The 26,091-nt window shown below is 40.0% G+C and overlaps 1 protein-coding gene across 4 annotated transcripts in view; it reads right to left on the bottom strand.

The window, feature by feature from the left end:
• LOC127647467 (centrosomal protein of 112 kDa-like) overlaps positions 1-26,091 on the bottom strand; it is a 308,426-nt gene that overhangs the window by 258,175 nt on the left and 24,160 nt on the right. For all 4 annotated transcript variants that reach the window (XM_052131726.1, XM_052131727.1, XM_052131728.1 and 1 more), the window contains exons 5-6: positions 16,017-16,104; positions 12,009-12,083 (exon numbers count right to left, since the gene is read on the bottom strand). In XM_052131726.1, the coding sequence (XP_051987686.1) occupies positions 12,009-12,083; positions 16,017-16,104 (163 nt within the window). The remainder of the gene's footprint in view (positions 1-12,008; positions 12,084-16,016; positions 16,105-26,091) is intronic.

Below are 26,091 nucleotides of genomic sequence, written 5' to 3'. Positions count from 1 at the left end.
TTGCCAAAGCTTGGAACACATAGATTATACATAGAGAATAATTATAAAGACATCAAAATAATAAAGTATATAACTTAAATTTAAATGTACAAATTAAAATCATTGTACAAATTAACAGAGTAACAGATTACAATATCTGTGAACATTCGAAACCACAGTGTTTTAACACATATATACACACACACACACATACATTACTGAGGGTCACTGTGGTGGACAGTAGGGAAACACACTGAGGTCAGACACACACACACACACATACATTCACCTGCTGTCTCTCAGGCTGTGGCACACACACACGTATCTGGCAGCCAGTGCTGCTGTCTGTCCCTCTCCTAGTAAGGTCTTTATCTGATCTATTTCAGTCATGGCTGTAAAGTCCTGTATTAAGTCAGTGAGTTTGTTGAAGTACAGTTCTCTGACTGAGCTGTATTTGTGACAGTGAAGGAGGAAGTGTGTCTCTGTCTCGATCTCTCCTGTCCTACACTGAACACACACCCTTTGCTCTCGGGGTAACCAGCTCTTTCTGCGTCTGCCGGTCTCGATGGCGAGACTGTGTTCACTCAGCCTGTACTTGCTCAGGATCCGTCTCTGCTTTGTGTCTCTCACACTCTGGAGATATTCTGCCAATTCATAATTTGATTTCAAAGTTCGATAGAATTGTAATTTACTTTGTGTTTTAGTTTCCTGATCCCAATGTTCCAGATATGTATTTTTAGACTGTTTGATAATTTGGTTTATTCTGATGTGTGTGTGAGAAGCAGTGCTGGTCTGAGACTGGTTAGAGTTAGTCGGGTTAGTGAGTCTCAGGACCAGCTGACTGAGGAGACTCTTTTCGGGGTTCAGTTCTTGGGTTTGTAGTGCTTTAAAATGTAGCGTTTCTGTGGGACTTGATTTTAGATGCATCCAGAATTTGAGGGATCTTTTTTGCATATTAACAATCAATGGGAATCGGCCTAATTCTGCCCTACATGCATTATTGGGTGTTTTCCTTTGTAGTTTTAGAATAATTCTGCAGAACTCTGTGTGTAGGGCTTCTGTTGGATGTCTGTCCCATCTAGTGTAGCTCTGATCACTGAGTGGACCCCAAACCTCACTTCCATACAGCGCTATGGGCTGAATTACACTATCAAAGATCTTACACCAGATTGGAATCGGTAATTCAGTGTTTTGGAATTTCTTCTTAATTGCATATAGAGCTGTTTGAGCTTTATCTCTTAGAGCATTCACTGCCACACTGAAACTCCCCGATGCAGTGATGACCAGGCCGAGGTAAGTGTACTGCATCGTGTGCTCTAGGCCAGTGCTGCCTAGAGAGAACTGGTATCTGTGTTCCTGACATCTGGGCTTTTTCTGAAAGACCATAATGTTGGTCTTTGTGAGGTTGACTGCCAGGGCCCAGTTCTGGCAGTAGTTCTGCAGCAGGTCCAGGTGCTGCTGTAGTCCCTGTGCAGTGGGTGACAGCAGCACCAGGTCGTCTGCGTACAGCAGGAGCTTGATGCTCCTGTCCTGTAGAGTGAGTCCAGGGCCTGTAGACTGCTCCATCTGCACCACTAGTTCATTAATGTAGATGTTGAACAGCGTTGGACTCAGACTACAGCCCTGCCGCACTCCTCTCTTCTGGGGGAAGAATTCTGTATGTTTGTTGCCAATTCGTATTGCACATTTGTTGTTCGAATATATTGATTTTATAATGTCATAGACTTTACCCCCTACACCACTTTGTAAGAGTTTGTAATATAGTCCGTTGTGCCAAATATAATCAAATGCTTTTTTTAAATCGACAAAGCATGCAAATATTTTTCCGTTTTTGGTCTGTTTTACGTGTTTATTGATTAGGGTGTGTAGGGTGTAAATGTGGTCAGTAGTTCTGTGATTTGGAACGAAGCCAATCTGACTCTTGCTCAGGACATTGTGTTCTTTAAGGAAGTCTACAATTCTATTGTTTAAAATACTGCTAAATAACTTCCCCAGATTACTGCTCACACAAATGCCTCTGAAATTATTAGGGTCTAATTTATTTCCACTCTTATGAATTGGGGTAATAAGTCCTTGGCTCCAGATGTCAGGAAAACAGCCTGACCGAAGGACAATGTTGAACAGTTTGAGCAGCGCCGCCTGCAGCTCCGGTGTGCTGTGTTTCAGCATCTCACTCAGAATGCTGTCAGGACCACAAGATTTATTACCTTTTTGCTTTTTCAGTTTGTTTGTCAATTCTTCATGTGTGATTTGGAAGTCAAGTGGATTTTGATTATTTTGAATTGTCTCTTCATAAGTTTGTAGATTTTGTTGGATCAGATTATAATTGTCATTGAGTTGTTTTGATGGGATTTCTTTATATAAGTTTTCAAAATGATTTGTCCAGATTTCTCCATCTTGTATTGGTAGGTCTTGTGGTTTTGCTGTGCTCAGATTATTCCACATATCCCAGAACTGATTTTGATTTATTGAATGTTCTAATTCTTGTATACTTTTGGTCAGATGGTGTTGCTTCTTCACTCTAATCGTGTCTTTATATATTTTTAGTTTGGAAAAGTATTCAGTTCTTAAGTCAGTGTTGTTTGGTTCTTTATGTTTCAGATTTGATAATTTTCTAAGTTGTTTTCTTAATGTTTTGCAGTCTGAGTCAAACCATTTTTCATCTTTTGGAGTATTTTTAGTGTATTTTTTGCCTTTCTTTTTCAATTCACTTCTATGTGCTGCTTTTTTAAATATGTAATTGATTTCATTTGTGGCCGAATTAACACCATCTTTAGTTGTTTCAAATTTTTTATTAATAAATGTATTTATTAGATTTTTAGTTCTTCAGATCTGAGGGCTTGGACAAATGTATCTGCGCTGTCCGGAGCCCATCTGTATCTCTGCTGGACCTGATACATTTGGCAGGTTTCCAGTCTGTTTTGTTCTGGTGTGTCGTGTGTTTTGATATAGATGTTAGTTTGGTTATGGTCAGAAAGCGGAGTTTGCTGTTTGACAGTGAATGCATTGAAGGAGGATGGGTCCATGTCAGTGATGGCATAGTCAACTACACTAGCTCCAAGACCTGAACAACACGTGAACCTCCCTAAAGAGTCCCCTCTGATCCTGCCGTTCAGTATGTACAGGCCTGAGGCTCGGCAGAGCTGCACCAACTCTCTACCGGTTTTATTTACTGTCTGGTCAAGGTTGTTTCTCGGTGGAAGTTTTCTTGTGAGGCTCGGGGGGTTCTGGCCAAAGACATATTCATTGCCCTTTGGATCTATGTCATCAGGTTCAGATCCAGTTCTTGCATTAAAATCTCCACACAACAGCACGTTTCCCTGGGCCTGGAAACGGCTGATCTCTGTGTGGATGTTGTTGAGATAATCCTCGTCATGGTAAGGGGAATCCGCTGGGGGAATGTAGATGGCACAGAGATATGTGTCTGTAGCAGAAATGCCAATTTGGTTTAGTTTTAACCAGCAATGAAATTTTCCAACTGAAATAGTAGAAATGTGTTTGGCCAGATCCTCCCTGTACCACACCAGAATTCCTCCCGAGTCTCGTCCACGATGAACTGTACTTATTTTAACTGAGGGTACAATTACTTCATAATAGCCTGAGGGACAGTAGGTAAGCGCATCATTTCGACACCAGGTTTCAGTGAGGATTATTATATCAACATCTTCGATATGTTTTAGAAATTCTGGGTCTGTGCTTTTAGAACCAAATGTTGAAGAATTAAGACCCTGAATATTCCAGCAACTTCTTTGAAATGAACGCATTCGTATTCTAAAAGATAAACCTATTTGGTGAGACAGAGAGAAAGTAAAGTGAAGATAGTGTACATGTGAAAACATACATGGCAAACAATTTACAATAGTGCACTTCTTCTTTTTTTTTTTTTTTTGTCAGTAGAGCACTGTGTGTGTTCTTATCTGTTCAGGAGCTGGTTGCACAGTGTGTGTAGCATCTCTCTGATCTGGCTCAGTTCGCTGGCAGAGGTGGAGCTGGAGCTGGTGGGTGGAGCAGGAGGCCGGGCTAAAGCTTCAGCGTAGCTCGGTGCTCTCGGGTGGAGGGATTTATCTGGGTGTGGAGTTTTTTTTGGTTTCTTCTTGCTAATGGGGGCTTGATGGCCAGCAGGTGGACGTGGAGTTGGTGACTGCAGGTTTACAGATGTATAGTGAGCCATAGGTGGGTGTGGATGATGTGGTATGCTTGTCCAGCCGACGTCTCTCCTCGCCGGGGTCGGGGGGTGTGTCTGGGCATGTAGGGGTGATTCCTCATCGGGGTCGGGGGGGTGTGTCTGGGCATGTAGGGGTGGATGGGCCGGTAGTGTTCTGGAGTCGGTAACAGATGTCTCTGTGACCACGGGGTGCGGCCCAGCGCTGCGTCTTTAAGGGCCCTTGCAAAAATGCGCACTGCATCTCTGTGCAGGTGGAGCCCATCGTACAGGTGTTGGGGGCCGATGTGGTGGACCAGGTGCACGTTTGGAAGTGTAGAACATCTGCAGGAAATTTCAGTGTTAATGTTGTGGATGATGTGTGGTGGTGTGTCATGTCGTGGGAGAAGTGTGGAGATAACAATCCGGGATTCTGGAAACTTTTTGTTGGTGATTTCTGCCATTTTTCTGACAGCATCAGCAGTGTTGTTGCGCAGTGAGTGAAGGTCATTGGTCCCAGTGTGGATTATGACACATGAGGGGTGTCCTGGGAAGTCTCTGATTATCTGGTGGGCGTGGCCAGTTGTGCTGCATCGTTTTGCAGAGACTTTCTGATGTGGGAAGTGTTTCTGTGGGTCCAAGAAATTTCCATTAGAGTCCATGAGGAGGAGAACATCTGGATCAGGTTCTGGAGGGTGGGCGGGGGGGGGGTTGTGTTTCTGCAGGTGTCTGTGTGTTTGTGGCAGGCTCGCTGTCTGTGTTTGTGTAGTCTGTAGTAGGAGCTGTACTGTAGTGATGTGTGTTGTCTTCTGTGTTTTTCTGTAACTGCTCTCTCATTTCTTGCAGCTGTCTGGAGAAGCTCTCTTCTTTTCTCTCGTTGTCCTCCTCTAGCTTGCACATCTGTACGCGGAGAGTTTGGTTTTCTCCTTGCAGTTCTCTGAGAGCTCTGTTGAGTTCAGTGATGGAGGAGTTGGTGTCTTTCTTCAGCTGTCTGAGCTCATCTTTGAGCTCTTGGATGTAAATGTTTGTGTTGCGTGTGTCTGAGAGTTTGACTTGAGTGTGTTCTCTGAATTCAGTGAAGTCCAGTTCCAGCAAAGCTAAACTGTCTCTCAGTCGCCAGTCTGATGGTGCAGGTGGAAGAATGGCTGGGCCGTCCTCCTCAGAGTCTGTGCTGTGTGCGTGAGGCTCGTCTCTCTCCTCCACTACTCTGGCCTTCAGCAGGGGGAAGATCTCCTCGAATTAGTTCAGGCTTGCCTCATTGCCTTGCAGAAGGAAGGTGCCTTTAGTATAGTAGGTTATGGTGAGAATTGGGTTGTCTGTGTCCAGCATTTCATCTGTCTGTCTGATCTGTATATCTATCTATCTATCCATCCATCCATCCATCTATCACCGTCTGTCTGTCTGTCTATCTATCTCTGTCTGTCTGTCTGTCTGTCTATATATCTAGGTATGTCTGTCTGTATATCTATATAACACTTTGTACGTCTGTATATCTATCTATCTATCACTGTCAGTCTGTCTGTTTGTCTGTCTATCTATCTCTGTCTGACAGTCTGTCTATCCATCCATCTATCACCTTCTGTCTGTCTGTCTGTCTATCTATCTCTGTCTGTCTGTCTGTCTGTCTATATATCTAGGTATGTCTGTCTGTATATCTATATAACACTTTGTACGTCTGTATATCTATCTATCTATCACTGTCAGTCTGTCTGTTTGTCTGTCTATCTATCTCTGTCTGACAGTCTGTCTATCCATCCATCTATTACCTTCTGTCTGTCTGTTTGTCTATCTATCTCTTTCTGTATGTCTGTATATCTATCTATCTATCTATCTATCGGTCTGATCTATCTATCTATCCATCCATCCATCCATCCACTTTGTGTATGTCTGTATATCTATCTATCTATCTATCTATCTATCTCTGTCTGTCTGCCTATCTATCCAGGTATGTCTGTCTGTCTGTCTGTCTGTCTGTCTATCTATCACTGTCTGTCTATCTATATATCACTTCTGTCTGTCTGTCTATATTTATATATATAACACTTTGTGTATGTCTGTATATCTATCTATCACTGTCTGTCTGTCTGTTTGACTGTCAATCTATCTCTGTCTGTCTGTCTGTCTATCTATCTCTTTCTGTATGTCTGTATATCTATCTGTCTGATCTATCTATCTATCCATCCATCCATCCATCACTGTCTGTCTGTCACTTTCTGTCTGTCTGTCTATCTATACATCACTTTCTGTCTGTCTGTCTGTCTATATATATATATATATATAACACTTTGTGTATGTCTGTATATCTATCTATCTATCTATCACTGTCTGTCTATCTATCTATCTCTGTCTGTCTGCCTGTCTATCCAGGTATGTATGTCTGTCTGTCTGTCTATCTATCTATCACTGTCTGTCTATCTATATATCACTTCTGTCTGTCTGTCTATATTTATATATATAACACTTTGTGTATGTCTGTATATCTATCTATCACTGTCTGTCTGTCTGTTTGACTGTCTATCTATCTCTGTCTGTAGGTCTGTATATCTATCTATCTATCTCTGTCTGTCTGTCTGTCTGTCTGTCTATCCATCTCTGTCTGTCTGTCTATCTATCTATCACTGTCTATCTATCTATCACTTTCTGTATGTATCTACACTCACCTAAAGGATTATTAGGAACACCTGTTCAGTTTCTCATTAATGCAATTATCTAATCAACCAATCACATGGCAGTTGCTTCAATGCATTTAGGGGTGTGGTCCTGGTCAAGACAATCTCCTGAACTCCAAACTGAATGTCAGAATGGAAAAGAAAGGTGATTTAAGCAATTTTGAGCGTGGCATGGTTGTTGGTGCCAGACGGGCCGGTCTGAGTATTTCACAATCTGCTCAGTTACTGGGATTTTCACGCACAACCATTTCTAGGGTTTACAAAGAATGGTGTGAAAAGGGAAAACATCCAGTATGCGGCAGTCCTGTGGGCCGAAAATGCCTTGTTGATGCTAGAGGAGAATGGGCCGACTGATTCAAGCTGATAGAAGAGCAACTTTGCCTGAAATAACCACTCGTTACAACCGAGGTATGCAGCAAAGCATTTGTGAAGCCACAACACGCACAACCTTGAGGCGGATGGGCTACAACAGCAGAAGACCCCACCGGGTACCACTCATCTCCACTACAAATAGGAAAAAGTGGCTACAATTTGCAAGCTCACCAAAATTGGACAGTTGAAGACTGGAAAAATGTTGCCTGGTCTGATGAGTCTCGATTTCTGTTGAGACATTCAGATGGTAGAGTCAGAATTTGGCGTAAACAGAATGAGAACATGGATACATCATGCCTTGTTACCACTGTGCAGGCTGGTGGTGGTGGTGTAATGGTGTGGGGGATGTTTTCTTGGCACACTTTAGGCCCCTTAGTGCCAATTGGGCATCGTTTAAATGCCACGGCCTACCTGAGCATTGTTTCTGACCATGTCCATCCCTTTATGGCCACCATGTACCCATCCTCTGATGGCTACTTCCAGCAGGATAATGCACCATGTCACAAAGCTCGAATCATTTCAAATTGGTTTCTTGAACATGACAATGAGTTCACTGTACTAAAATGGCCCCCACAGTCACCAGATCTCAACCCAATAGAGCATCCTTGGGATGTGGTGGAACGGGAGCTTCGTGCCCTGGATGTGAATCCCACAAATCTCCATCAACTGCAAGATGCTATCCTATCAATATGGGCCAACATTTCTAAAGAATGCTTTCAGCACCTTGTTGAATCAATGCCACGTAGAATGAAGGCAGTTCTGAAGGCGAAAGGGGGTCAAACACAATATTAGTATGTGTTCCTAATAATCCTTTAGGTGAGTGTATATCTATCTATCTATCTATCTATCTATCTATCTATCTATCTATCTATCTATCACTGTCTGTTTGTCTGTCTATCTAGGTATGTCTGTCTGCCTATCTATATATCTAGGTATGTCTGTCTGTCTATCATTGTCTATCTATATATCACTTTCTGTCTATCTGTCCGTCCGTCCGTCCATCCATCTATCTGTATATCAATTTCTGTCTGTCTGTCTGTCTCTCTATCTATCTATCACTGTCTGTCTGTCTGTCTGTCTGTCTGTCTGTCTATCTATATATCACTTTCTGTCTATCTGTCCGTCCGTCCGTCCATCCATCTATCTGTATATCAATTTCTGTCTGTCTGTCTGTCTCTCTATCTATCTATCACTGTCTGTCTGTCTGTCTGTATATCTATCTATCTCTATCTCATCTCATCTTTTGTGGTTGTGAACTCAACCGGAGCACTGGACAGCAGCAACATGTTATCACAGCAGTCTGCAGGCTGTGATCAGTGCTGTGGTGCATGTGCACACTTGATACAGCTGTTGATAAGTCCAGCATCAGTGCCTGCAGCAGCACAGGAGCCCGGAGCCACAGCAGACCCACTCTCAAGGGCACTTACTTATCTCAACACTACACTCTCTGATAAAAGCAAAGTTCAGACTCCTGATTTCTTGCATAAACTTTGTGACAGAACCAACAGGCTCGGTTTTGAAATCTGCAGGGAAGTCAAAAAAGGCTATTGAGAAACTCTGGAGGCCAAAGCAGGCATATAAAACACTTTGATCCCGAGAAGTGTGCTTGCCAACATGTTGAGCAATCACTGAAGCACATTTTGCCTCCCACATGGAGCAGTCATCAACTGCAAACAATGTGATTTTTTTTATATATATTTTTTATATATATTATAGCACAACAGCGCAACAGTCTGGTTCCAGAAGTAAAAAATCTGTTTGTTTGTTGGTTTCTGGTTTCATATAGGCAATTGATTTTTAATTTGTTAATCAATGATATATGCTACTTTTGAACCATTTTTTAAACCGTGTTTAATAGTGGAATTCCTGGTGAAGAACTACACTACCCATGATCCTGAAGAGAAAAAAACAATCCACCAATCAGAGAATCACAGTAAACAAAGCCCACCAAAAGACCTCTGCAGCGACCTTCTACTCCCGAATGACGCAATAGAGACACTCATCCTACAATCTTAAACTATATTTTTATACATCTGATATTTAGCAATAACATTTAAATACATTGTTTCTATACTTATTAGAGGTTGACCGATATCTTGAATTTACTGATTAATCGGGGCCGATAATAGTGCTACTGGAAAAAATCTACTTTAATAGTTTCCTAGCGGGCGCTTCAAACATGGATAGAAATTGCGTACTTTTCCTCTTAATACAATGTTTTGTTTAAAATAAAATAAAAGTCACATGAATTCATGCAGATCTGATGAGGTTTTGTTTTCTCCTGGGGTTGAGAGGAGTCATCTTTGTTCCAGTCAGATTATACACATAAGCACTCCGAATAGGTTTTGTTTCCAAGTGAATTTCTAAGTTAATTATCAATAGTAATTGAATCATTAATGGCAATCTTATATAAATATGCAGCCTAAAATTGTATTTTTGCTCACAAATTTGCAAGCTTCAGAAGACCAAGTGTGAGCACAGTACATGTGTTAATGCACGCGCACAGGAACAGATGAAATGTTTTCTGTTTTATAGTTTTTCTGTTTTTACTATAAAGTTTCCCAAACTTTTCTCCGTTCTGACAAAATTAACTTCCATACAAGTTTCCTAATTTTATGATGTAGTTATGTAGAGAAAATTTAAGAACATGATATATGCATCTGAAATAAAAGTATAATTGTGAGAGGGCAAATATTGTCAGAAAGAAATGCTTCCTAAAGTTCAGCATTATTGACATTGAGTGGAAAGTTTTCGATAATCAGTTTGTTTTAGTTATCTGTATAGGCAACACAACTATTGGTTAACCTTGAACACTTATAATCAACAATATTAAATCAATAGTTTTATTTTTAGGGCCCAAGCCTTGAAAAGGCAAAGGCCCTATTGTTTTCCTTAGGATATTATTTTTCTTACGACTATTCGGGCACTTTTGGGGCTCTTAACGTACTCAAAACCTCTTGAAACTTTGCACACAGGTCAGAACCCGCGGCCATCAGCGCCGGGCTGAATCTGGTACCTGGGTGTGGCCCCATTGAACGGGGTCCGAAAACTTGGTCCATATATCAAACACGCTTGCATGAATTAATATGAAACTCGGTACACTTCTAGATCTCATCGGGCCGAACAACTTCCGTGCTCTAAGTTTTACGCCAGCCCAACAGGAAGTCGGCTATTATGGGTTGTTTGGAAACACATGCTCTGGAATTATATATATTCCTCCTAGAGAATGAATCCAATCACCACCAAACTCGGTCAGCATGAAGTCAAGTCATTGAGGATGCTACATTCCGGACGGATTTTTGATATCTCGAACGGTTTGGCCGTGGCGAGGAAATTGATTTATGACTAAAAAAGGACACATAAAGTGTGTTATAACTTAGTTAGTTCTATCTACAGTTACAAAACTCGGCGTGTATATTGTTCTCGTCAAGCCGAACAACTTTCTAATTTACAGTCAATAGCTCCGACCAACAGAAATGCAAATGAACTCTGAAGCTCCAAAAAGCACATAAAGGGAGCACAAAAGCAATCCATACGACTCCATTGGTATAATTCATGTTGTCTTAAGTGATCTGATCATTTTAGGGGGAGAACAGAACAAAATATAACATGTAACACAGTATATATAAATATAACATCTTGCCGTGGCGAGGAAACGAAATGATGGCGTGAAAAGAGAAACAGGAAGTGTGTTATAACTTCTGCATACATTAACTGATCTCGATGAAACTTCAGCGGTGCGTAAATTATAATTACATTAATAAACCTGTACAAAGACCTCCAGATAAATACTGGCCTTCTGGATTAACACATTTAAGTGCTGCAAAAGATATTGACCTATGACATCCTATGACATCAAAAATTATTCTACATTTGAATTACCTCATAGATGTGACTATTGTGGTTCACGGTCCTAGGCCCTGTCCCAAATGGCACACTTCATATGAATTGTCATTCTTGTGTACTTATTTCATGTGTCCATTAACTCCATGAGACCGTAGGGTGTCTCATTTTTCATTTTAGGTATCAGAAGGGTGCTCACGCATACTTTGTGGTCGATATGTGCCCTTGATGCGCACTTTTGCAGAGCACACACTGATGCAAGCGCTACAGCACACGTCTTCTCGACAGTCAAAGCGAGGTTACGTTATTGCCCATCATGCACAGCAACCCTAAAGGCACGGGGGTGGCGGTGCCACCGGCTTGGGCCCGCCATCGCTGCTCGCAGCTATATTTTCCATTGTTTTTAATTCGATTACAACATTTGCAATGCTTCATGGGATTGTAGTTCATTCCCTCATTAAGGACGTTAAGTACACAGTCTTGTACCTTTGTTTTTGGGTCCAATATTCAAGTTGTGTTTTGCATCTAATTAAAGTTTGTGAGGTTGTGATTCACCTCGGAGCTGGTTGGTTTAATTCATGGTCAAAAACTCTTCTCAAGAATTTTATGAAATAGCGCTGACTTTTGTTAACAAGGTACACTCTGTCATGAGTCTGAATGACAATGATCTGATTTAAATTCACATGGCACAGAGATAGTGCTGCAGATAAGATGAATTGCGTTGGTTTGAATAAAATACTGATTTTTGCACTGTAATACAGTTTTTTGGGTTTCATTAAAGAGAGGGAAAATCATCTGTACCAATGTGTTTTGTTGCTGTAATTATTATTCAAGGCCTTCATAAAGAATATATCAATTCTACTTTGGCGCTGTTCATATGAAATGCTTTTTGAAGAACATTCACAAGCAACAAAGAGTCCAATATGAGAATACGCAGTGTGAAACCAAGCTGAATTATAAAGGTATGGGCAGATGGGGGATATATGAAACACGTCCAGTCTTACCCCCAGGTTCCAGCTGTTGAAGCGTGCCTCAAAGTCACCATCATCAGAGGAGATGGGCCTCCTGTGTCCCTCCGCCTGCAGGAGAAACAGAGCGTAAGGAACAAAGACGAGAAGATCACTGTCCTGGGACATGGAGAGCTCGGGAAATTCTCACTGAAGCATCCATTACAATCACTGCATTCACAATGAACAGATTGTAGAATTCACCAAACCTCTGAACTCATTATCATGATGACATTATACAAGATAGTCTAATTGAATGAACATTACTATATCTACATTTCTACAAATCAAGAGTACAAGAGCTGATTATGACTTCATAAACATCAATGTTTCACACTATTACTCACATACTGCTGTTATGATATCCAAACACTTTTACTCGGTTTAAAAAAACCCATCTATTTTAATGCTTGCACTACACTTACATTACACACTTATATACAATGTGATAATTCACCTGAGGGAGTGCTGGATTTGGACTAAAAAGACTGCAGTTTGAGCCCAGCCAAGCACGCAGGTTGACATGTGAGATGAAAGTATCATAGAAGCGACATGAAATGACGTGGTTGCTTCAGAAAATACCATTGGTTAAGTTTAGGGTAATGATGTCCGTTTTGTTCACCTCTAATTTGCTTTAGAGCACTATCAATTAGGTTTAGATATTGGTTTATAGTAATGACGTCTGTTTTGTCACCTCTCATTTGCTTTTAGGACACAATCGGCTAGATTTAGGTGTTGGTTTAAAGTAAAGATGTTTGTTTTATTGATCTCTAATTTGCTTTTAGGACACTATTGGTTTAGAGTGAAAAGTTTTTCTCATAAAAACAATCTAATAAAAAAATTACAAATATTGTCTGATTTCCACAACATTTCACTTGCTTTTGGCACCCATAATTGATATTTACATTTAAATGTATGCATTTGGCAGACGCTTTTATCCAAAGCGACTTACAGTGCACTTATTACAGGGAACAACCTGGAGTTAAGTGTCTTACTCAAGGACACAATGTTGGTGACTGTGGGGATCGAACCAGCAACCTTCTGATTAACAGTTATGTGCATATTTCACAACTGCCTAAACTTTTGCACAGTACTGTACATATAAAGATTGTGGAGGCATTACAGAGAGAGAGAGAGAGAGAACAGATGTTTGGCTGTTCCACATCATTTCTGCTGTTCCCCTTCACATGCAGTAAATTCCTGAGGATGTCACATGATGCAGCACCTCTCTCTTTAAGTTCAGGAGTCCTGCAGCTCTTTAAGTGCTCTCTATATAATGATCTGAATGTTTCCAGCACACTGTTTCTCCAACTTCTCTTCCCTCACTTCAGGTTTACCTCCTCAGGACAGAGTCATGGAAATGTCTAATTCTACAGAGACAATGGGAAATATCTGGTTGTAAGCCATAGACACAAGAACTGCCATTCTGTTTTGTTTTTTGTTACATGGTTCCCACTCTTTTCAAGGCACAATTTTCCAGGACATTTTATGTGCCGAACAATTTAGGCCACAACACGTGTCCATTTAAATCAATTCTGTGTGTTTTTGATGGTAGTTTCTCAACTACAGACAAGATGTAAAGCTGTGATTTAATTAAACAATTACACAGTGTTAATCTTCATCCAGATATGTCATATTCTATGACACTTCCATAACTGGAAAACTGCAGTGGCTTTCCAGGAAGCATGGGAACCCTGCTTTAAGTTCAAATTTATTCTGAAAGTTTATAAAAAAAAAAAATTATCATCTTATTTAAAACATTCCAATAAGTCTCTCAATTTGCATGAGGACAGAAAAGTTGCATGCATATTACAGTGAATTCAGAAAATCCTTCATTTTCTTCACATTATGTTGCAGCGTTATGCCAAAATGCTTTAAATTATTTTATTTTATTCACATCAATTTACACACTATACCCCATAATGACAAAGCAAAAACCAGATTTTTGCTAACTTTGCAAACGTATTAAAAAGACGGAAAAATCTGAAATATCACATTGACAAAAGTATTCAGACCCTTTGCAATGACACTTGCAATTTAGCTCAGGTGCATCATATTTCTCTGGATCATCTTTGAGATGTTTCTACATTGTGATTGGAGTCCACCTGTGGCAAATTCCATTGATTGGACATGATTTGGAAAGGCAGGCGCACGCGCACACACACACACACACACACACACACACACGTTTCCAAGAGCACAGTGGCCTCCATAATTCTTAAATGGAAGTTTGGAACAACCAGGACTCTTCCTAGAGCTGGACGCCCAGCCAAACTGAGCAATCAGGGGAGAAGGGCCTTGGTAAGAGAAATGACCAAGAACCCGATGGTCACTCTGGTTGAGATTCAGGAGATCATGCGTGGAGATGGGAGTAAATTGCAGAAGGACAACCATCACTGCAACACTTCACTGATCTGGGCTAAAAAGCACCTAAATGACTCAAGAATGTGAGAAACAAGATTCTCTGGTCTGATAAAATGAAGATTAAACTGCTTGGCCTCAATTCAAAGCATCATGTCTGGAGGAAACCAGGCATTGCTCATCCCCTGCACAATACCATCCCAACGGTTAAGCATTGTGGTGGTAGCATCATGCTGTGGGGGTGTTTTTCAGCAGCAGGGACTGGGGGACAGATCTGGTCAGGGTTATAAATCCAGATATATCCTTAATGAAAACCTGGTCCAGAGCGCTCCGGTCCTCAGACTAGGATGAAGGTTCATCTTCCAACAGGTCAACGACCCCAAAATGGGGGGAGACCTGAAAATATGGCTGTTCACCGACGGTCCCCGTCCAACCTGACAGAGCTTGAGGATTTGCAGAGAAGAATGTCAGAAAATCCCCAAATCCAGGTGTGCAAAGCTCATCGCATCATACCCAAAAAGACTTGAGGCTGTAATCGCTTCCAAAGGTGCTTCAACGAAGTACTGATTTAAGGGTCTGAATACTTATGTCAATGTGATTTCAGTGTTTACTTTTTAATACATTTGCAGTTATCAAAAATCTGGTTTTTGCTTTGTCAATATGGGGAATGGAGTGTAGATTGATGTGAATAAAATAAAAGAATTTAAAGCATTTCAGCATAAGGCTGCAACATAACAAAATGTGAAAGAAATGAAGAGGTCTGAATACTTTCTGAATAAACAGTAACTACTAAATAATTAGCATAAATGGAGATTCGTTCAAAACTGAAAATTCTCTCATCATTTATTCACTCTCGTGCCATCTCAGATGTGTCTGACTTTCTTTCTTCTGCAGAACACAAATGAAGATTTTTAGAAGAATATTTCAGCTCTGTAGGTCCATACAATGCAAGTGAATGGTGACCAGAACTTTGATGCTCCAAAAGCAAATAAGAGACATAACAGTAATCCAGACAACTCCAGTGGTTAAATCCATGTTTCTGAATTGATATGATAGATGTGGGTGAGAAACAGATCAAAATATAAGTCCCTTTTTTAATATAAATGATCTTCTTGCACAGTAGGGGGTGATGTGCATGAAAAATGTGAATCACCAAAAAAAAAAAAATGTGAAGTGGAGATTGATAGTAAAAAAAGCCTTTTTTTTTAGGGTTAAACATGGATTAAAAAAAGTGTCAAATGGATTAATTTTATGCTGCCTTTATTTGCTTTTTTGAGCTTCAAAGTTCTGGCCATCATTCACTTGAATTGTATGGACCTACAGAGCTGATATATTTCTCATTTGTGTTCAGCTGAAGAAAGAAAGTCATGCACATCTGGGATGACATGAGGGTGCATAAACATGAGAGAATTTTCAGTTTTGGGTGATCCCTTCAAAATAAAATTTTATATGGAGTATAGCATGACACACCAGAGGACGTCAGCGTCCCAAAAGAATTTCTTGTCAACTACCCACTTATAATGTAAAATATACTGCTGTGAAAAATGCCAAGCTTTGGGCCAGCTTGAAAGTTTTTTTTAAATGAGCCTTCAGATGGGAGGCCTGATCTCGTTTGAGTTGAATTCATGAGTGTTAAGTTCTCACCATCCTGACATCATCCCTCTCTGTGTGTTTGACAGGACTGGAGGCCAATGGTCTGGTCAGAGACTTCTCACTGAACAAATTCCTCTTCCTGTGAAAAGACAGAATACATCTGATCTCTGTTTTTAGATGCAGAGGAAAAGAATTATGTTCTCAATCATTTAGAAAATATCAGAGCCGCAGTGGCAAGCGCTTGAGTCGTGGTACTCATAGAAGTGATGCAAGTTGTGATTTACGTCCTGCCTGAGCATGTCCCAATTAGAGATATAAATTGTGGAAAAGAAGTATACAGAGTAAAATAATCTTGATTGAACTATGAAAAATAATGTGATTAATCGTGATAAAAACAAACACTAATGACTCCACATCACTTAAATATTCTATTCATCTCAATTTGCGTGGTTCATGTGGGGCCCTATGAAATCCACTAATATTAGGCCTTTTTTTAATATTAATTTTTTCAAACATGTATATTTTTTCCCAAATTCTGTTTTCTGCAGATTTTTTATCTTCAAAAAGCTTTCTAATCAAATGAGTTTAAACCTTAACCAAATGACTTTGACATATCATTGCATTATTTTTTATCAAATTCAATGTTTCTATACAGACCTCACGGCACAATCCAAAACACATCATTGATTTTTATAATGCAGTTTTATCCAGCATATTGTCCACCCCTTCCTGAAATGATTTTAAAACATGAGATGAAAGAGAGTGTGGCGTGATCCGAGAGACATGAAACTAGAAGAGCTTTGTAGGAAATCGGTTGCCTGGGATAACAGTCAATTATACAGTTTATCTGTCGTTATAAAATATTTGACCAGAGAATGTCACGACTGACATATTCCTGACTAGTGTTGTCAAAAATACCGGTACTCCGGTACCAAGTCGGTACTCAAACAAAAAACATTTACGATACCAGAATTTCTGAAGGTACCGGGGTACCGAGTACCGGGTCTACCCGGTTCCAAATCAGAGTCGGGAAGTTTTGAACGCTCACAACAAGCAAAATATGATGACAAGCAAAGCTGCTGCGGAGTCTCAACTGAATCTTGTCGAAAAGAAAAGTGGAAAAAGCCAGGTTTGGAAATTCTTTGTATTTGAGGCCGATGAAAAGGGAAACATCATAGATCAGCAAAAACCTATTTGTAAATGCTGCTTTCACAATTTTCTGACGAAAGGAGGAAACACATCAAACTTGAAAACTGAAAGACAGACACCCGGATAAATACAAGCATCCAAAGCAGGTGAGTTTACAAGCATATTATCATTTGCATTAGGGCTGAAACAATTAGTTTACATTATCGACACAGTCGAAAAGAAAAAAATTACGAGAACAATTTTCATTGTCGAATAGTCGTTTGATCTCATTTAACGTAAAATGAAATCATATTAAACTAATGATGCGCGAGAGCAGCACTGCAGTTCACACCTGATGGAGGAGAGGAAGAATTACACAGATCACAGTCCAGATGCACTCGAAACTTTCACAGCTTCATTTTATGTAGATCCCAAAGTATTAGGGAATTATTACAAAAATAAAAAATTATAAATTCAGAAGCAGTCTCGTTGTGGAATAAGCGGAGCCGGAGCTCTTTAAAGTTAACATCCCGGCTTTACAAATGCAGTTATATTTAATATAACTGCAATGTAATCTGTATGAAACAAACCAATGTACAGTTTTTACCAGTTCACCTAATTATAGCTAATGTGATCACACCAACGGGCAGAGGGCGTTATTCATATGGTAATGTGCTGAGACGATCAATACAAATGGTGAACGCCCCCGACTGTGCCTTGAAAACATCTAGTTCATTCACTTCAAATCAAATCAAATCAAATCAAATCAAATCAAATCAAATCACTTTGTCACACGGCCATGTACACAAGTGCAACAGTAGGTGAAATTCTTGTGTGCAGGTCCGAGCAACATAGCAGTCATGACAGTGACGAGACATATACCAATTACAATAAACAACATACTTACACAACACAATTTACATATCAAATGTACACATACTTACACAACACAATAATTATATACAATGTACAGTAAACAATACACACAATATAGAATACACATACAATAAAAATAAATAAATAAGAGTATATAAAATAAATATATGTGGAGAATATATTTGACAGTCCAGTGTGAGATAATAAGATGAAGATTAATAAAGTGCAGTTCTGACTGTTGATCGTAAGAGTGTTAAAAGTCTGATTGCTTGGGGGAAGAAGCTGTCATGTAGTCGGCTGGTGCAGGTCCTGATGCTGCGATACCACCTGCCTGATGGTAGCAGTGAGAACAGCCCATGACTCGGGTGGCTGGAGTCTCTGATGATCCTCCGAGCTTTTTTCACACACCGCCTTGTGTATATGTCCTGGAGGGAGGGAAGCTCACCTCCGATGATGTTTCTGGCAGTTCGCACCACCCTTTGCAGGGCTTTGCAGTTGTGGCCGGTGCTATTGCCGTACCAGGCAGTGATGCAGCCAGTCAGGATACTCTCTACAGTACTAGTGTAGAACCGTGTGAGGATGTGTTGGTTCATTCCAAACTTCCTCAGCCGTCTCAGGAAGAAGAGGCGCTGGTGAGCATTCTTCACAATGGCCTCAGTGTGGACGGACCATGTGAGTTCCTCAGTAATGTGGACACCGAGGAACTTGAAACTGCTGACTCTCTCCACCGGTGCTCCATTAATGGTGATGGGGCTGTATTCTCTGTCTTTCCTCCTGAAGTCCATCACAAGCTCCTTGGTTTTACTGACGTTGAGGGAGAGGTTGTGCTCCTGACACCAGCGTGTCAGAGTGTGCACCTCCTCTCTGTAGGCTCTTTCATCATCATCAGTGATAAGACCTACCACCGTCATATCATCAGCAAACTTAATGATGGCATTGGAGCTATGTGTTGCCACACAGTCATGTGTGTACAGTGAATACAGTAGTGGGCTGAGAACACAGCCCTGCAAGGCTCCAGTGTTGAGGGTCAGTGATGAGATGTTGCTGCCCATTCTAACCACCTGACGTCTGCCTGACAGGAAGTCCAGGATCCAGCTGCACAGCGAGCTGTTTAAGCCCAGAGCCCGGAGTTTCTCATCAAGCTTGGAGGGCACGCTGAGCATGGTGTTGAATGCTGAGCTGTAGTCTACAAACAGCATTCTCACATATGTGTCCCTTTTTTCCAGGTGGGAGAGAGCAGTGTGTATTGTAGATGCAATGGCATCATCAGTGAAGCGGTTGTAGCGGTAGGCAAACTGCAATGGGTCCAAAGAGGGGGGCAGAACAGAGCAGATGTAATCTCTGATTAACCTCCCAAAGCATTTGCTGATGATGGGGGTCAGAGCAAGAGGACGCCAGTCATTTAAGCAAGTGATTGTGGCTTGCTTCGGTACAGGCACAATGGTTGATGTTTTGAAGCATGTGGGGACTACAGACAGGGAGAGGGACAGATTGAAAATGTCCGTAAAAACACCAGCCAGTTGATTCGCGCGCACTCTGATGACGAGGCCCGGAATGCCGTCTGGACCCGCAGCTTTACGGATGTTCACCCGTCGGAAGGATCGGGTTACATCCACAACAGAGACGGAGAGTGAACCAACCTCTGTAGCGTCAGCCGCGAGTGCTCTCTCCGCGAGGGCGGTGGTGTTGTCCTCAAAACGAGCATAAAATTTATTAAGTTCGTCCGGGAGAGATGCAGCGGTGTTCACAGCGGAGTCTTTATTCCGTTTGTAGTCCGTGATGGTATTAATTCCCTGCCACATACTTCTAGAGTCAGTGGTGTTGAACTGACCTTCAAGTTTGTGCCTGTACTCGCGTTTGGCTTCACTGATAGTGTTACGGAGGGCATAACTGGCTTGTTTACGCTCCTCCATGTTAGAAGAATTAAACGCGGAGGACCGCGCATTGAGTGCCGCGCGAACCTCGCCGTTAACCCATGGTTTCTGGTTGGGGTATATCCGTATTGTTTTGGTCGGAACAACATCCTCTACGCACTTCCTGATGAAACACGTTACGCTGTCAGCGTAAACCTCGATGTCGTCATCAGAGGCGGACCGGAACATCTCCCAGTCCGCGTGATCAAAACAGTCTTGTAGCGCAGAGTCTGATTGGTCCGACCAGCACTGGATCGTTCTGAGAGTGGGTGCTTCCCGTTTCAGCTTCTGCCTATAAGCGGGCAAAAGCAGAACGGAAGCGTGGTCCGATTTGCCAAATGGGGGGCGGGGGAGGGATTTGTAGCCATACCGGAAAGGAGAGTAACAATGATCTAAAACCCGGTCCCCTCGTGTGTAGAAGTTTATGTGTTGATGGTATTTTGGAGCGATTGTTTTGAAGTTGGCTTTGTTAAAGTCCCCGGCAACAATGAATGCAGCCACAGGGTGCGCGGTTTCCTGCTCATTTATACACCCATACAGTTCCCTGAGTGCCCGGTCTGTGTCGGCTTGTGGGGGGATGTACACAGCTGTGATAATGACTGCTGTGAATTCCCTCGGTAGCCAGAATGGTCGACACAGAAGCATGAGATATTCCAGATCAGGAGAGCAGAAAGACTTGATGAAATGTACGTTCCTCTGATCACACCATGATTTGTTGATCATAAAACATACACCAGAACCTCTGCTTTTACCGGAGAGGTCTTTTGCTCTGTCCGCTCGGTGCACGGAGAAGCCCGTGATTTCGATGGCCGAGTCTGGAATCTCCGCAGCCAGCCAGGTTTCTGTAAGGCAGATAACACAGCAATCTCTCGTCTCTCGTTGGAAAGAGATCCGCGCTCTCAGCTCGCAGAGCTTGTTGTCCAGAGACTGAACATTTGCCAGTAGTATACTGGGTAGCGGGGGTCGATTTGCACGACGTCTTACTCTGATGAGAACGCCGGCTCGTTATCCTCTTTTCCTTCTGCGTTTCCGCAGCCGGGCAGCCCAGACAAAGGGCTCCACCGGCGTGTTTGTAAACAGCGGGTCGGCATTAAGGAATTTGAAGTCCGGTTTTCGATGTGAAATTGTAGAACCAATGTCCAAAAGTGTTTGGCTGTCGTAAACAATAAGGCAGACAACATCCAAGACAAAAAAACAAAGAACTGTAAACAAAACAAACAATAAACCGCAGTGTTGTAACGGACCTCGCAACGCAGCAGCCATACTCGGCGCCATCTTGAGACTTTTCTGCATGTTTGGAAGATCGCACAATGCACGATCCTGGATAGTAAGGAAGAGTTCACATTTTCCTCAGAAGAAGACCGGGACTCCAATGAACATTTGTATTTTGAAGAGAGACTTGATCCAGCCGAGGATACAATTTCGGACGAGTAAGTAATTTAGTTTTCATTAGTTGACATGCTATTTTATATAAACATGTACATATTTTACTAGTGGGACTGTTTCCAGACTTGCCAGCCAGGATTCAGAGTATTGACTTTGAAATACGTCCTAATAAGCAAGTTTTAGTTACATTTAAATGCTGTTGCAGCTAAAGCAGGTATTTAAATTGTATGCTGTATAATATAAATATGATATGTAATATGATAATAAAATAATACGAATATTTAGATTATATTTTATCTAGTGTTTATGCTGCCTCATTATCATCAACAAAGCTTGTGCTTGCAAATATGTGTTCAGGTTAAATGAGTAAAATGCACTTTAAATATGCCCATATTAGAAAATCACCATCTTATAATGATTTCTGAAGGATCATGTGACACTGAAGACTGCAGTAATGATGCTGAAAATTCAGCTTTGATCACAAATTGCATTTTACAATATATTCAAATAGAAAACTGTTCTTTTAAATTATAAAGAGTTCAAAATATCACGGTTATTACTGTATTTTGAATCAATTAAATGCAGTCTTGGTAGGTCTAAAATTAAGTCTTTATGTAAAGAAAATGTACAGTCAGATTACTTCTTTTAACTTAAAACTGATTTTGATCAAGTCTCCTCACATTCATTCTCTTTCTGTCAAATTCCTCATTGATAGACCCAGGGGAGGGGTCTTTTGTCTCCTCAGGTGTGAATTACAATCAATATTCATAATAGTTCATGCCTCCTCGCATATTACCTTTCTAATACTAAAAGTGTCTTACAAAAGTTAAATTACTATATTGTTTTGTATGAATGAGTGTTCAGGATTTTTTTCACATAATTTTGTTCACATAATTAAAAACTCTAGGCTATAAGATCCAGTTCTCAAAAGTCTTGTGGACACATGTTTAGTATGTGTTATATGGCCTTATTTCAATTACTTAAAATTTTTGTTTTTTCAAAAACAAATAAATGTTATTTTCTCAAAAATACAAACCTGTACATACAACTGAAAAAAGCACAAATGTCAAGGCATGTCAAAACTTCTCCAGGGCCCAAAACACCCTCAGACCCCAGAGGGTTAACACATTCACTACCATGGAGCTAAACACAAAAAGCATGTCTTCCGCATACATTCAATATCATGCTAATATATTGAATCATCTTTTACTGATCTAATACACACATAGCCCATGGATCTACTAGCATTCATTTATATAAAGCAAAGGAAGGCTTGACTTACACCCATGCACACAGGACACATTCATTGTACTGCTGCCAGTTCACTGATATTTATGGTCTCATTTTATGCCCAGATAATTCCAGTTTGATGAGCTATGCTGAGGCCACCAGTGAGAACTTCAAAGGATAAACGCGTCTGACTAGATGTCGCCGATTCGACAGCCATGACATTTTTTGTCTCACAGGCAAATAAAAAATGTGTTCTTCAGCTAATTATGAATGCTTAGGGCAAATCGCAACTAATTAAACTAATCCCCTGTTAGTCAAATGATAAAGAGATGGAGGATATGATGCCTTTCTGAAAGTCTCAACAAGTTTTGCTATCTTTTTCCATGGTTTAATTTAAATTTAAGCTCCAACCTAAAATAAACATCAATTTTTTTTGTGTGTGTGCAGTAATTTTTTTTTTTTTTCCTGTCAATCACAGCTAAATTCACTTCCTACAATTATCAATACGCTGGTAGCAATAATGAATGCATCTCATTTGCACTAATAATTTTTAAAAGCAATAATGTGACCGAAATTATGAAAAACTAATGATAAAATACAAAATGTAAAATCAATATCTAATAATGTGCCAAGTTCAAAGTTCCCCTGTATAAATCAAAATCATTAGCCAAGAGATTTTTTTTTTTCCTCCATATGTAAGACAGAAATATACCCAAATTAATTGGAATGCATTCATAATCTAATCGGGAAATCTTTAACAATATCCAGACATGTCAGTAAAACGACCAAAAACTGAGTGATCAATAATAATCAACATTAATGATAATGTTTTCTTTCAAATTAATTCTTTGTTAAACACCTTTGTTTTTTGTGTCGACTTGAACATTACTGATGTAAGCCTCACAAAGTTATTCTGCATGGTTGTTTATGTGTTGCTATGCGGTTGCTAGGTGGTGTTACTAAGGATGTTTTGGGTGGCTGCAAGCTGATTGATTGCTGCCGCAAGTCAAAAAGCTCCACACACATCACACTGAAAATAAATTATTTGTTTTTTTTATTCTGATATTTTTTTTTTATTTTTTTTTTTTTATGCTGCAGTACAAATTGTTAATTGGTTCTTACCAAATACCAATTATACAATGAAAAAATATATATATTTTAACAAGAGTGTTAATGTAATTTTCTGGTAAAATATTGTAATTTATATATACACATGCGGCCAAAAGTTTAGAATAATCTACATATTTTGCTGTTTTGGTACTTTAATTGGTACTTTAATTCACTTTAATTCACCAAAGTGGCATTCAACTGATCACAAAGTATATTCAGGACATTACTGATGTTTAAAACAGAACATCACTATTTGAAAAAAGTCATTTTTGATCAAATCTAGACAGCAGCATCACTCCAACACCTTATCCTTGAGTAATCATGCTAAATTGATCATTTGGTTCTAGAAAATCACTTTATATCAGCATTATATCAAAAATAGACTGGCATATCTTAAGGTCAATATTAGGTCAAAAATGACTAAAAAACACTTTCTCTAGAAACTCATCATCAATCATTGTTTTGAGGAATGAAGGCTTTACAATGCTTGCAATTGCCAAAAAAACTGAAGATTTCATACAAAGGTGTAACTACAGTTTTCAAAGACAAAGAACAACTGACTCTAACAAGGACAGAAAGAGATGTGGAAGACCAGATGTACAACTAAACAAGAGGAGAAGTACATCAGAGACTCTAGTTTGAGAAATAGACACCTCACATGTCCTCAGCTGACAGCTTCACTGAATTCTACCCGCTAAACACCAGTTTCATGTACAACAGTAAAGAGAAGACTCAGGGGTGCAGGACTTATGGGAAGAATTGCAAAGAAAAAAACACTTTTGAAACAGAAAAACAAAAAGTAAAGTTTAGAGTGGGTAAAGAAACAGACATTGAACAACAGATAATTGGAAAAGAGTGTTATGGATCTTAACCCCATTGAGCTTTTGTGGGATCAGCTAGACTGTAAGGTGCGTGAGAAGTGCCCGACAAGACAGTCACATCTATGACAAGTGTTACAGGAAGAGTGAAAGGGTGAAATGTCACCTGAGTATCTGGACAAACTGACAGCTAGAATGCCAAGGATCTGCCACTGTGCACTGTCAATATATTTTTATTGGCAATAACTCCAGGAAGGGTCACGCTTGATGACATTTAAGTCATCTTGTGGCCTTAAGCTTTACCACCTCTGTTACTATGGTGGTTAACAGTACATTTATTGTTGTAGTTACAGTGGGTTGTGTAAGAATATTATATAATTTAATATGGTATATACAGTAGTGAAATGTAAAGGCACCAAGACACTGCTTAAAGCCTGAACCAATGTTTTTTGTTGTTGTTGTTTGTTTGTTTTTTACTGTAAATATATTTTGCTGTTGTTTTCACAGTGTATTGTATTCTAGTCTCTACATATGGTTGGTCCCTCCTTAAAAATGAAGTCTGTGGGATTTATTACATTTTTGTGGGGGCTGCTTTATTGTTGACATGGCAAACAATGCAAGTATGATTGCTTAGGACAGTGATAGTTCAAAACTTAGCATTAGGGCTCTAAATCACAAACACTAAATATTAGCAATAGTAATGGTGATGATTGCTTTTGAAACCCACTGCTGAAAATTCACCAGAGACAGTAAACAATTCGGTCATCTTTAGTATACTATTATCAACATGCAGGTTGCACTTACAATCGCAAATATTATACAGTACTAACAGCATGTGAATGCAGCCACAGACATGAAGAGTAGTGTAGCATGCTGACCAGATGGGGAGCAGAAAGGAGTAGATATGGATATTCACTTTCATTTAAAGGTTTTCAAACACTATGCATTGCTAATGTTTACTGTAAGTATTACATTTGATACATTTATTCAATAAGGGTGCATTAAATATATCCAATATTACAAAATGACATTTATGAAGTAAAAAATGGCTACTGCTATTTAAAGAACTGCAGTAAATTTTCAGTTCATCCAAGAACAGTCCACTTGCAGCAATGACAGCTGGGAACTGGGCAGACCTTATGCATTCTCACTGTGAGTTAGTTAAGATAATCATGTGATGTTTGATCACATGCAGCTTTCTGCAGCACTTCCCATAGGTTTGCTTGGTTTGTAGAACACTTCTCACTGTACTTAGAATCTAGGGTTGTCAAGATACCATAATCACCAATAATACTTATAATACTCATAATTACAATACTACACCAGCTAAAGTATCATCATGATACCAAGTAGTATCACGACACCAAGTGATAAGTGTTATAAATCTTAACACAGTTTGTCATAGCAAAGGTGGTTCTTAGAAACTAGCCATTCCACTTGTTGCTCTGGAAGTGATAAAAATAACTGATGGATAAATTGGGAGAAGGCTCAAATTAGGAAACTAACTTGTTACCTAATACGTTCTTAATTTGATAGAAAAACTAAACAAAAAGACATTGCCCCATCAAAACCACCAGTTCAAACGGCTTTAAACTTTTATTCCATTATTTCTGTGATTATCTGAATGTTGGTAACATCAAAATAAAGATATTGTGATGTAGAAAA

The sequence above is a fragment of the Xyrauchen texanus genome, chromosome 8, assembly GCF_025860055.1.
Source record: "Xyrauchen texanus isolate HMW12.3.18 chromosome 8, RBS_HiC_50CHRs, whole genome shotgun sequence".
Lineage (NCBI taxonomy): Eukaryota > Metazoa > Chordata > Actinopteri > Cypriniformes > Catostomidae > Xyrauchen > Xyrauchen texanus.
Note: the sequence above shows the minus strand (reverse complement) of the source record. Positions and strands in the feature narration are given on the sequence as shown.